General features: G+C 39.6%; 1 protein-coding gene across 5 annotated transcripts in view; it reads left to right on the top strand.

Annotated features, from left to right (window-relative positions):
* The window catches only part of ARHGAP21 (Rho GTPase activating protein 21), a 187756-nt gene extending 173935 nt beyond the window's left edge, over positions 1 to 13821 (top strand). For all 5 annotated transcript variants that reach the window (XM_048837869.2, XM_048837866.2, XM_048837865.2 and 2 more), the window contains 10 exons: positions 798 to 940; positions 1053 to 1208; positions 1311 to 1389; positions 2168 to 2241; positions 2327 to 2416; positions 5110 to 5235; positions 5429 to 5470; positions 5802 to 5907; positions 7827 to 7858; positions 11295 to 13821. In XM_048837869.2, the coding sequence (XP_048693826.1) occupies positions 798 to 940; positions 1053 to 1208; positions 1311 to 1389; positions 2168 to 2241; positions 2327 to 2416; positions 5110 to 5235; positions 5429 to 5470; positions 5802 to 5907; positions 7827 to 7858; positions 11295 to 13013 (2567 nt within the window). In that variant the 3' untranslated portion in view covers positions 13014 to 13821. The remainder of the gene's footprint in view (positions 1 to 797; positions 941 to 1052; positions 1209 to 1310; positions 1390 to 2167; positions 2242 to 2326; positions 2417 to 5109; positions 5236 to 5428; positions 5471 to 5801; positions 5908 to 7826; positions 7859 to 11294) is intronic.

The raw sequence follows: 13821 nt of genomic DNA, 5'->3' as shown, positions 1-13821 counted from the left end.
AATCTCTGGTGACCGTGCATGTGGGCTCGCGCACACCTAGAATGGAAGGGACATGAGCAACACATCTCGAAGAACAAGAGATACGAAAAGGTAGGTAACTGTTTGTTAGGTTTTTTTTTCAAGTCATGTGAAGAGACAGAAGTGTGTGGTTTTTATATAGCCTAATGGAGGCTAGCAAAATCCAGTCACACCCTTTCAGTGGAGGCCAGGTTTTGTCTGAGAAACTCTGCATATTTACTGAGTGTGTCTGCAGGGAGTTTGGACAATGAAAGTGGTGAAAATGCAGCAAATCATGAAAGACTAAGTGGTTGGCCTTTTTGGTTTGACAGGTGGTGGGAAAATAAAAATTGACGATAGTGAGTGCCCTTTTAATGAAGACAGAGATTGTTTCTAACAAAGCCTGTTGACATGTCAGAGAATCAAATGAGATCTTACTCATTGCTCTATTTTGAGGTGCCCTAGAATACATGGTGGTGAATCCTATTGAGCGGTATACTACTCCCTTCTGCTGCCTTTTTCCTGAAATGGTGCATGCTGCAAAGAGTAGTAGCTTCAGAATCTAAAATCACTATTCACAGTGGTAATGCGCAAGCTGAATGGGAAGCTGCTTTCAGTAATGGAAACCAGTGGGACTGCTAGAGGGAAGAGGGAGAGTAGGAAATACAACAGTTGTTAAATGTCCACGCTTTCAAAGACACAATAATTTTGTGCTTGTGATTTTTGTTGCCTTTAATCAGAATTGGTTTTGACTGTATGACTTTAACATTTCCATTTTCTCCCCACTTGCTTTAAAAAAGACGAGACAAGCCCACCAAAAGACAAGGGAACATGGCGAAAAGGCATTCCAAACATCATGAGAAAGACATTTGAGAAGAAGCCATCTGCTTTAGGAACCTTTGGCGTTAAGCTTGATGACTGTCCCCCAGCTCACACCAATAAAGTATGAAAGTACAATTTTTCTTTTCACTTCAGTTTGAAAATACGTGTATGTTCTTACTTGTGTGTGAGACATTTTGAAACAAAACCAACAATCTTCTCCTGCCCCCCCCCAGTATATTCCACTAATAGTCGACATATGCTGCAAACTGGTTGAAGAACGAGGCCTTGAATACACAGGTATATACAGAGTCCCTGGAAACAATGCTGCTATCTCAAGTATGCAAGAGGAACTCAATAAAGGAATGACTGACATCGATGTTCATGATGATGTAAGTTGGTGTTTGCTATATTTCCATTTACAATAATCTCTTCTAGAAAGTTTATTATGATTATAGCAATACAGAGTCTTTGTCTCTCTTTTGAATACACAGAAATGGCGAGACTTGAATGTGATAAGCAGTTTACTGAAATCCTTCTTCAGAAAGCTCCCAGAACCACTTTTTACTAATGGTGAGTTGTCTTCCCTTTTGAGCTTGTGTTAGGAATTTTTTCGTCAAATATTAATCCTCATTTGGGCCTTCAAATGATTGAGAGAAAATATTAAGTGAAAACAACCTAATGAAGTAATAAACTTCCACATTTCTTTATTAAAAAGGCTAATGATTATGATTAAAATGGCTTACATGTGTGAGCTGACAGTAAATTTTTCTCTAACTGCCCAGGAATCACTGTAAATGGTCTCAAAACAGGAACATACTTTGTTCATGTCTACATTGCATTGTATGTAGTAGGTTAGTATATAGTTAGTATCCTATAATTTTAGACCTCTTCCAAACTAACCTAACCCATTTTCCTTCCTCCTCGCGTCCCTGATTTCCTCATGCTTCTGAAGTAGTTTGAAATAATGTAACTGTGCATGTCTGGATATGTGTGTAACCACTATTCAACTTGGTAGCACAGCTGTGGGCATGGAATTTGTTGACTTTAACTGCAGATGGAGCATATTTTTATTCTTTATAGGTTTAAACTTTATAGGTTGAATATAAATAGTGGGGGTTTTAAAAAATTCTGTTTAAATTAGTAGTAGGTTAATTTTTATAACCGCAATCCAGTGAGATTCCCAATCAAATTATTAGAATTTATCAATTTAATTTGACATAAATTCTTTGAGCTATTTTTCAGTTACAGCTGCTTGACATATTATGTAAAAGTTGAAACAGGTTCACTTATGTTTTCTATAAAACTTCTCTCTCACATGCAGTAAAACAGATTTTTTTTCTTTTGTCAGACAAATATGCAGATTTCATAGATGCCAATAGAAAAGAAGATCCTATTGAGCGGCTGAAAACACTTAAGAGGCTGGTATGCTGACGATGAATACATTTTAAATGCAGTACAATTTAGCACTAAAATACTTTAAACTCCATACTAAGATTTTTTGTTTCAGATTCATGATTTACCTGAACATCATTATGAAACACTCAAGTTTCTTTCTGCACATCTGAAGACAGTAGCAGAGAATTCAGAAAAGAACAAGGTATCAAACCAAATATACAAGACTTTTTGCTCCATTTTACTTATTTAAACAAATTTCGTTGTGTAGGATTATTTCAGGTGATAAACCCATCTGTGTCTACCCAGCATTTTATTGGTTAAGGTCGGTAAAGTCAACATAAGGCCTTTTGTTGTGTTGAGGAGCTTTTGGATGAGACTTGTCTGTCTACAAAGTGTGTACTGATGTAACTAAAATTCATTTTTATTTACTTAAAACTGGGTACAAACCACCTGTGTGGGCACAATTAAGTTGGTTTACAATTGGCTTTATATACATATTGTTTAATTCTGTAACTTCAACATAAGCCAGTTGTAAACTGATTTACGTGTGCCCATGCAAGATTTCAACTAGTTGAACTGAACAGTTCGAAACCAATTTCCGTTAAAAGGGTACACGTTTTCTGTGTAGACCTGAGAAGTCTGCACAGTCTGTTTACTGTCGGATAATTAACATTAAAGATCTCACAAAAATAGGGGTCTGCCATTATTTCATTTAAAAAATGTCTCGTTCTCCCACTGCTGTATAGTATGTTATGCTGTACTTGATTTCAATGTTCTGCAGTTCTCAAGATTGGGCCAATACTTTGTATAGTGCTTTAGGATCCTTCAGAATAAAAGACTCTGGGTAAAACTTAAAAATTGCCTAAGTTCTATAGTCAAATGTCATTTTGGTGCCAAGTGCCTAAGTCTAGTTAACTTTCAGTGAGACTTAGGCTCCCAAGCACCTATGTCACTTGAAAATTGGAGTTAATTTCCTAAATCACTGAAATGATTTTGAAAATTTTACCCTCTGCCTAATTATGTATGATTGTTTGTTACAAATAATTATCAGATTTTGTGGGTAAATAAAAGCAAACCTGTAAGAAATGATGATAGCACAAACTGTAATATAAATTTCTGTACAATGCCTAGAGCACTGTTCAGGGTGTTGTCTGATAATAATTAGACCTTATGATAATTAGACTTTATAAAAAAAATTTCAGCTAATCAATCCTCATAGCATAGGGAAGTAGTGTGGTGGTATCCCAGTTTTACAGAGCAGTGATCTGACTTGCCCAAGGCAACACACTGAGTCAAACCTAGGATTAGGACTCAAGACATCCTGACTTGCAGTCTTGTTCTCATTCTTGTGGACCACGTTACCTCCCATTTATTATGAGTTTATTCCATGTCATGAGCATGAGAAGATAAACTGTAAGCCACAATATATAATAAAGCATAGTAGAAGTGCTGTGCTTCTACTTAGAATCATAGAAGATTAGGGTTGGAAGAGACCTCAGGAGATCTTGTCCAACCCCCCCTGCTCAAAGCAGGACCAACCCCAACTAAATCGTCCCAGCCAGAGCTTTGTCAAGCCGGGTCTTAAAAACCTCTGAGGATGGAGATTCCACCACCTCTCTAGGTAACCCATCCCAGTGCTTCACCACCCTCCTAGTGAAATAGTTTTTTCCGAATTTCCAACCTAGACCTCCCCCACTGCAACTTGAAATCATTGGTCCTCGTTCTGTCATCTGCCACCACTGAGAACAGCCTAGCTCCATCCTCTTTGGAACCCCCCTTCAGTTAGTTGAAGGCTGCTATCAAATCCCCCCCCCCACTCTTCTTTTCTGCAGACTAAATAAGCCCAGTTCCCTCAGCCTCTCCTCATAAGTCATGTGCCCCGGCCCCCTAACCATTTTCGTTGCCCTCCGCTGGACTCTCTCCCATTTGTCCACATCCTTTCTGTAGTGGGGGGCCCAAAACTGGACACACCAGTGCTGATGGACAAGAATGTGACTTGTGCCTCGGACTTCTTTATCCTTCTTCCCAGAGCCATGTAGTCTGCAGTGACCTGCACACTTGCTTATGGTTTTTGTCATAAAGTGCAGTTTAAAAAGCAGATGATCTATAGAATCAGTGGTTTGTGTGCTGAGGAGATTATCTAATACATTTGGGTGCTTAAGTATGATAGATCCACATAAGATCCAAAATGTTTGCTGCCTTCTCCAGGGGTGAATGGGAGTGGAATGGGTTCTGTGCATCACAGGCTAGGGTGTGCATGGACAGTGGAGATTTCCATACCTTTTGAGAGAAGTGTTTGATTAGTAGCTGAAATTCTTCCCTGGTCGAATAAAAGTTATAGTTTGGAAGTTTCCCAGTACTCCAGGGTGTCTAGAAGATGCTTAAATATCTTAATTAGAAGGCACTGTGTGTTTACAGAGTTAGTATTTTTACATAATCTAGTTTTTATGTAAAATCAGTAACGCAGGTGGAAGATATGAGAGAGTCCTTTTTAATTTAGCTTTTCCCTGGTTATATACAACAGTTTGGGTTCTGAACGGCAATAAAGGAGTATATGTTCCACTGTACAGAACTCGACCAGGTTTTGTATAGAGGCATCTTCGCCTTTTTATCTGAAATGTACATTTATAAAAGGTTTAATGTGAAAAAGTGATGTATCAGACTTCCGAGGATGATGATATGAGCACTACTGAAAATCTTTTGAATGTCATTAGTTTAACTGGCTTCAGAAACAACAGCAGTAATAGCTATAGACTGGTTGTTATGCATTGCACAAATTAAGAGTAAGTTAATTAGGAAGCCTCAGTGGTGCTTAATGTATTTTATTGTAATGGGTATTTATTGTATATCCCTATTATAAATCTGTAATGCAGATCTACTTCCATTACTTATTAGATGGAACCAAGAAACCTGGCTATAGTGTTTGGTCCAACCCTCGTGAGGACATCTGAAGACAACATGACGCACATGGTTACTCACATGCCAGACCAGTACAAAATTGTAGAAACGCTTATCCAAAAAGTAAGTGAATTCATTTCATTATTTAAAAAAAATTTTTTTTTTACATGGACAGATCTGCTTTCACATATTGCACAAGTTTGGCTCTGAGTTTTGTCCCTGGAGTTGTTTTCTCAAAACTGTCCTTTTTAGTGCTGTCCACATTTGATTGTTTCACTTCCTGCAGGGTTTTCACTTTTTTTATTTTAAATTGTAGCATGACTGGTTTTTCACAGAAGATGGTGCCGAGGAGCCTCTTGTAAGTATTGTTCCTTAAATATTTGTGTTCTAATTCATTTTAGTTTAGAACACAGTCCAGATATCCTTAGAATGCATAATATTTCTTGCTGCACCGTTGTATGCTTTGCTCTTCAGAAACACCTTTCTAGCTCTCCAGTCTCTGCAGTAATGAAAGAACTAATAAGACGTTCCGTGTGTTTTTGTTAAAAGCAATAAAGAAATATGGAAAAATTAGAGCTCATGAGGAAACTGTGTCCTCAGGTGAAATAGTGCTGTTTTCTAAATGCTGTTGAATCATAATGAACTAATTGTGAAACGATGATGAAGAGATCTTTGTTTATTAACTGTAGACAACAGTTCAGGAGGAAAACACTGTAGAATCTCAGCCAGTGCCAAACATAGATCATTTACTCACCAACATTGGAAGGACGGGAGTATCTCCTGGAGACGTATCAGGTAACTCTTGCCTGGACAGTGTTAGTCCGTAGGCTAGAATAACCTACTCTATTAATTCACTGTAATTTTCTATATTCTTTTACTAATAATTTGGTTTTTCTTCTTCTTCTAAACAATCATGAGTATTTTTAAGTGTCTATAGTGGTGTTTGTATGCAGTGGGGTTGTCGCTGTGTTGGTTCCAGGATATTACAAGGGCAAGGTGGGTGAGGTAATATCTTTTATTGGACCAACCTCTGTTGGTGAGAGAGACCAGCTTTTGAGCTTACACAGAGTTGTATGATCTGTTGGTCAGCAAAGCTTTCCAATCTATAAGTGTAATCATTGAAAGACTGAGGGCCAACAAGCATGCAGGCACTGTTTTATTTATTCACAATTCTCCATGGAATAATCATCACAGGGTCAAATAGATATGTGCTGCTGTATAAGTGGTTGCTGTGATGGCAGAAAGTTTTACCTTCTACACGGTTCTAAATAGATCTTCATCCCAAAGTTAGGAATGCAGTTAAAACTTGTTACTTTGCTTGTCAACAGATGACATTTTCATAAGTATACGGCAATATTTTTATATTAAAGCTTATTTCCTTCTGTTTATCAATTGCCATCCTGTCGGTTTGGCTAAGTACTAGCATTGTAGGCTTGTTCTTGGTGACTCTTTTACCCCCACTGTACTGTTGCACTAACCCAGCATGTTGTTTCCCACAAAAAGGTATCCCTTTGTCTCTAGCATTTCTTTTAGTTTTTCAAGGGTTGTTCAGCACCTACTGAAACAGTCACTCTATACTGACGTTGAAACAGGTGAAGTGGGAGGAGTCTATCACACGGTGATGTCACTAGTGGATTCTGTGATGTCACTGATGGACAGCTGGAACTGTAGGAAGAAGGAGGACTGTTGCCCACATTGTAGCTGCCTTGTCTGCAGAAACCCCCGTTTCTTGTAAATGCAACAGATTGATCTGTGCTGTAAATTTTCTTTTAAGAGTATTTTAAACAGATCAATGCTACTTTTTAAAAGTCTTTCTGCTGTTTCTTGTTATTTCTGAAGCAGACCCTGAGGAGGAATAGCATGGTATGGTCCACCAGTTTTTCTAGTCATAAAGCATTAGCCATGTGTCAAAAAGGGGTGTGGCATGGGGCTCAGCTCTTTAACTCTGGGGAAAAAGTCCCACAAAAGTTGGAAAATGTCAAAGAAAACATGTTCTGGTCATTGTGCTAGCCCTTTCCTACCCCCTTTATAACTGTATAACCTCCGTTTTTGCTAGACAATAAAATTATGGTGTTCATTTTTCATTTCATAATAACGCTTGTTATAGAGAAATACAAAACTGGTAGCTGCTGTACTCTAGCTAGGTAAAAGTAAAATTTCACCAATATGTTACTCAGAGGAGAATACAGATGTAAAATTGGGGTTTAAAAAACACAGCACAATGTTAAAATGCTACTCCTTATGTCAAATAACTGTTTGACAAAATGAATGCAACCGTACGAACCTCCATTTGCAGCTAGGGCAGCCAACAACATTAAGATGTTCAGTTTTGCATTGTGTATCACATCAGTCACAGGAGAGTACCCAGGACAATCCTGAAAAGGTCTCTCAGCTGCAGTTTTGCAGGGCTGTACACTTAAAACATGGATAAACATTAGCATTTCTGTTTTTTATTTAGAAGAACAGGGCTCCTTTGCCATTCCTGTCATTGAGCTGGTTCTGCCTACAATTCACAGCATCCTTTCATGGCGGTGGCTTTCTGTGGTGCAGCTTGCATCTTTGTGAGCTCTGATTATCCACTCTGTTCTGGTTTTTATTTGCTCTCACATTTTGGTCTGTGCTTGTTTTTTTTCCCCCCCATAAGTCCAGCATTGTCTGTAGCAAAAACAAATTTTGCACAGAACTGACCATATTGTAACTGATTTTTTCCACAGACTCCGCTACTAGTGACTCAGCAAAATCTAAGGTAAATCTTTTGTGAAATTATAAAGACTAAACTTCTAATCTACTTTAGATCTTTGCATTTTTTTGCATTGGTTGTTTATACATGGATACATATGGCATTATTTAAGATTTTATTTTAAACACGTGATGTTATATTCAATATTCCTTCTCCAATTAATTTTGGAGCATGAAAGTGGAAAAAGTCACTCAGTTGTAAAGATTGACTCTCATGAAGGGAAGCTGCAAACTCTGAAGCAATGTTTGTTACAATTAGGGTCTATATACTATAAACTACTATTTATTTATACATCATGTTCAGGTTATATAGTATGTTCCTCTCCATTGCTTGCCTGTTGTTGATACTCAGACTAGTGTAACAACTTTTGCATGTCTGTCTCTATTTCAGTCTGTAAAGTATGTGTAGAATACAAGGGCAGCTTCTGCTGACGGTCATGGATCCTAGCTCCATAAGAAGCCAACTGGTATAGCCAAAGATTTCTCTTCTAAAACCCATTAGAAAGCACTTTTGAGGTAGGGAGGGGATGGTCTTATGGGTATGATACAGGACTGGGACTCAGGAGCTTCGATCCAATTGCAGGCTGAGCCACCGACTTTTTATAGGTATGTCTACATTGCAGTTAAAACCTGCAGCTTGCCCAGGCTGTGGGGCTGTTTAATTGCAGTGTAGACATCCTGGTTCAGGCTGGAGCCAGCCATTAGGACCCTGTGAGATGGGAGCGTTCCGAACATCTACCCTGCCATTAAACAGCCCCTTAGCCTGAGCTTTGCAAGCCCAAGTTAGCTTGCAGGGACCAGCCATGGATGTCTAACTGCAATGTAGACATACCCTATATCAGTGGTTCTTACCGAGAGATCCGGGGCCCCCTGGGGGGCTGTGGGCAGGTTTCAGGGGGTTCTCCAAGCATGGCTGGCATTAGACTTGCTAGGGCCCAGGGCAGAAAGCCAAAGCCCCTCAGCACAGGACTGCAGCCCAGGGCCCCAAGCCCCATCACCCGGGGCTGAAGCCGAAGCCTGAGCAACTTAGCTTCCCGGTGCCCCCTGTGGGACGGGGCTCCAGACAGTTGCCCTGCTTGCTACCCCTTAGTGCTGGCCCTGGCTTTTATATGCATAAAAACAGTTGTGGCACAGCTGGGCTGTGGAGTTTTTATAGCATGTTGCGGGGGAGAGAGACTAGAAATATGGATAGTTAAATGCAAATAAATGGCACCTAAAGGTCTTGTTAGGAGCAGACTGCTCAGCCCTGGAAATGCCAACCTGCAAACTTCAGAGTCTTGCTATTTTAAAGCTTCCCTGACTGATGTAAGCAACTGACTTACCTTATTTATGTAGTCATTTTTTTGATGATGTTATGGTAATGCCTACAGTGTGCTAGACCATGGTCACACATAGGAGGGGCTTGGCCCTTGCCCCAAAGAATTTATGATCTATAAATATTGAACAAATAGAGAATATGAGTGGGGGAAAGGATACTTATAAGAAAAGTGACCTGGTAATGATGACAATTATTGAAAATGTTTTCTTATTCTTAAGGTGTCCTAAAAAGGAGGACAAATAATTAGGATCTCCCACCACCTGCCCTTTTTTTTCCTTTCTGCTTTGTGATGTACAAAGGCAGACTTAAATTTGTGCCTATTTTTTACATTTGCTATTGTGATGTTAGCATTGTATTGCTTCTCCACTCCTGAGTTTTCCAGTCTAGACACAATCAGAGTTTGTAAGAGTGTGAGCTGGGTAGTTCAGAGGGAGAGGAATTGTGAGTCGGACAGGTTTTTGTTATCTACATCAACCAGTTAACATTTGGAACAAAGGAAGACTTTATTAAATAATCAAACATTACCCCTTCAGTTGATTTATTCATAGTAAAAATTCTCAGAAACCTCCACCAGTGGCTCTTCGGCAAAACCAAAGAAGACTGAACTTGGCATTTTTTTTTCCCTAAGATCTGGTCTACATTTGAAAATTTTACTGGTATAACTTTGGGTTAGGGATGTGATTTTCTTTTATAAGCCAAAATAGTTATACCAGTAAACATTATAGTGTGGATACCAGTTTATACCAGTGAGACTGGAATAAAAGTGACTTATATTGGTATAGTTATTCCCCTTCTTGTACAGAAATTGCTATACCCGTATAAAGCACCTTTATACTGATAGAACTGCGGAACAACTGTCTAATGTGGACAAGGCTTAAGATAATTAAGCAGAAAAGTCACTTAAAAAACCAAACATGTACCACCTAAAACTTTCAGTCTGCCTTTTACTAAGAAACAAAACCAAAAAGGGTGTAAAAAATTTTAAGGAAAATCTTCTGGGGAGCACCTATAATTGTAGTGATGATGAAAACCAACCAAACAAAACATTGTCCTGAAGTACCTCACCACCCACCTTGCCATAAGCAGCCCATGAGGTCAGTGGGATTGGAGTCAGATGGAAGGGCGACACAAAAAGATATAGAGGCAGAGCTATACAGGACCTTGAACGCAAGCACAAGTGGCTTGAATTTGATGCAGAGGAGGAGGGGGAACCAGTGAAAGGATTCCTAGAAGGGGTACCATGGACAGATGAACAGGCAAGGAAACTATCTTAACTATCCCGTAGAGGGGAGTAACTGGTGAGGGAGGCCCGAGAAGAGGTCACACGAATCTAAACAGAAGATGAGGGCATAAGCAAGAGCTTTAGCTAGAGAGAAGGAAAGAAAAGTTGGATCTCTTGAGTGCCTTGAAAGCAGCAGCAGAATTTGAGCAGGGCTTAGGTAATACAGAGCAAGGGGAAAGGAAGAGTCAGATGACCATCTCACAGCTGAATAACGGGGAGATTTGTGGTGGTGTTATTAGTGACTGAGAACGTGGAGAGCAGAGAATGCTTCATGGCCAAAACTGATCTTCCCTATGTTAAGCTTAAATTGATGATGATACATCCAGGAGGCAATGTCAGAAAGATGTGCCTAGATCTGGGATTGGATGGATGGAAACAAGTCAGGAGTGGAAAGGTATATGTAAGTCTTCAGGCTGGAGATGGTAGCTGAAGTTGTATGAGATCATTCAAAGAAAGGGTGTAAAGTGGGAAGAGGGAGGGACTGAAGTTTGAGCCGCGCAGAATGTTCTCTGTCAAACAGATCACACTAGATTCTGATGTTGAAGAGGGTCTTTTTAGGCTCCCTGGAGTCTCCTTAACTACTTAATATAGCACCCAGTTAATAATTACAGTTGGACTGTGGCAGACAGAGGGACTCTGCTGCAAAGTAGGGAAAGGGAGGATGTAGGGTGCCTAGTGTGGCAGTTCAGGCCACACACACAGAGCAGAGCAGTATTCCCTGAAGAAACAGGAGTGAGCACTATGGCTTTGGAGACCAGAATACCCACATAAAATCTCAAACCAATGGCATGCTGGTACATGTTTTAACTGCTAACTGTGTTCCTTGATTTTTGTTCAAAACAGGGTTCTTGGGGATCTGGAAAGGATCAGTATAGCAGGGAACTGCTTGTGTCCTCCATCTTTGCAGCAGCTAGTCGCAAGCGGAAAAAAACAAAAGAAAAACCACAACCAAGCAGCTCAGAAGATGAGCTGGATAATGTATTTTTTAAGAAGGAGCTTGCTGAACAATCTCATGGTGATGTAACAAAAGAGGAATGTGAGAGAGAGACGGCAGAAAGAAAACAAAGGATGTTGGTTCTGAAAGAAAAAGAGAACAGCACTAAAAAAGACATGATTGTTGCAAAGGATGAAAAGAAATCATTGAGGAAAGAGAGCATCCATTTAGAGGAGCCTTCACCACCTTACCAACAAAAATATACAAAGTCACCGAATCTCAGCCACCGGTTAACGGTAGGGAACGATAGTCCTAAAATGCCTATTTCACAAGCCTCATCCCAGGTTGAAGAGACAGTGTCTGACTCTGGCACTATGCTTAGCACTTCATCCCAGGCTTCCCTGCACAGATTTTCAGGCAAAAAATTAGCCAGCCCTGAAATTAAATGCATTGAATTTTTAGCTGCTGATGTCAGTTCTATCACCTCAGATTACTCAACCACTTCATCTACTACATATGTAACTGGCTTAGAGTCTAATATGCTGAGCCCTGAAGTGCAATCGGTGACAGAAAGCAAGGGGGATGAGGCTGATGATGAAAGAAGTGAATTGATCAGTGAAGGCCGTCCTATGGAAACGGACAGTGAAAGTGATTTCCCCGTCTTTGCTACAAGTTCTGCTGCTGAAAGGATATTCAGGGGGAAAATGCAAGAAGTGCCAAAAACAAATCGGAGGAACTCCGAAGAAAGCGAAGTAAGTTGTACTGAGGGAAGTTCAACACCAAAGTTAGACAGCCGCAGACTGTTTAGCTCTCATAAACTTATTGAATGTGATACGCTATCTAGAAGAAAGTCTGCCCGGCACAAAACAGATAGCGAAGGATCAGGGGATGCCAAGAATGAGAAGGAGTCGCCTGCAATGACCAGAATGTTTGATATAATGAAAAAAGGAAGATCAACAAGCAGTTTAACTACATCAACTAGAAGTGAAACTGAAAAACAAGAACCTACGTGGAGACTTAAAATAACAGACAGATTAAAACTGCGTCTCAAAGCATCTGCAGATGATATGTTTGGTATAGGAAATCAAAAATCTAGCTCTGCAGAGACCTCAAAGAGAAAAAATATCAGGCGAAGGCATACACTTGGAGGGCAGAGGGATTTTGCGGAAATAAGTGTTTTGAACGCATGGAAAGCTCAAGAGCAGGGTCAAAGTAGAGAGAGAGAATCTGAGCTTTCAGCTGTGAATCGGTTGAAGCCAAAATGTCCAGCCCAGGACCTCTCAATTTCAGAGTGGCTTGCACGGGAACGTTTACGCACTAGCACAACTGACCTTAATACGGGTGAAACTGGAGAGCCCAAACTTGAGAACACTAGCTTAACAGATGTATCAAAGGCAGATCTGCCTTTATCTGCAGAGATGCAGGCAGATGAAGGCAGTTCTTCTAGCAGCTTGACTTCGATCAATAGAACACCCCCTCTGTCAGGACCACTCCAGCCTCCTGACCAGGTAAATGGTGAAACTTATCAGAGCATGAACAAAAGCAGCTTCAGTGCAGCAGTTGATGCCCATCCTCATAAACTCTCTGGGACCCAGGTGGTTAGATCTCGATTTTACCAGTATCTTTGAAATGGGGAAAGGTCCACTACAGCTTACTGTTACACTTCCCAATAACTCTGTATATATTTTCCTGTACTGTTGTCTTTATGCAGCCTTCATTTGGGCTGGTTTCATCCATATGCACTGTGGAAAGTCTTTCACAGTGCATTACTACAGCCAGAAGAACATTTTAAAAAAAGTTAAAAGTATATATCTATTTTAAGAAAAAGTATATTTGATGGCTGCATACAAATGTTGAACAAAGCATCTGATGCAACATGCTATGTAGTGTGTATATGGTTTTATGACTGAAAGTTGGTCTGGCATTAGTATGCAGAAAAATTGTTCTTTTGGGTTAGTCACGAACAAGTGCCTCATCATAAATTCATTTGGTTTGTTAGGGTGCCATATTGTTAATTGTTAAATTAGAGAAACATACTACAAACAAACGAACGAACGCATTTTATTGTTAACAAATTTCATTACATTTTACAGATTTTAACACAGGTGGATACAGAGCTTCCATTCTTTAGGCATTCCAGTTGGATCTCTGAGTTTTATATTCCAATTTTAATACAGTTTGTGTTTTATGTGACTTGAATTTTTAATCTTTCTGTAAAATAAGTAACTTAAATGTACATATTACATGTGTATCTTTTCTTCAGATACCAGATTTGATATAAATGTTGTAACATAGGCGTGTAGATAGTGGATCCTGGATGGAACTGGTTTCTTTTATTGAGAAGAATATAATTCTGCATGAAGACTTAATGAATTCAAACTTGTATCATGCCTGTGTGCATCTACTTAAACACTGGAAATAAAATTGTTTTTGTGA

Source organism: Caretta caretta, chromosome 2 (genome assembly GCF_965140235.1).
Source record: "Caretta caretta isolate rCarCar2 chromosome 2, rCarCar1.hap1, whole genome shotgun sequence".
Lineage (NCBI taxonomy): Eukaryota > Metazoa > Chordata > Testudines > Cheloniidae > Caretta > Caretta caretta.
Note: the sequence above shows the minus strand (reverse complement) of the source record. Positions and strands in the feature narration are given on the sequence as shown.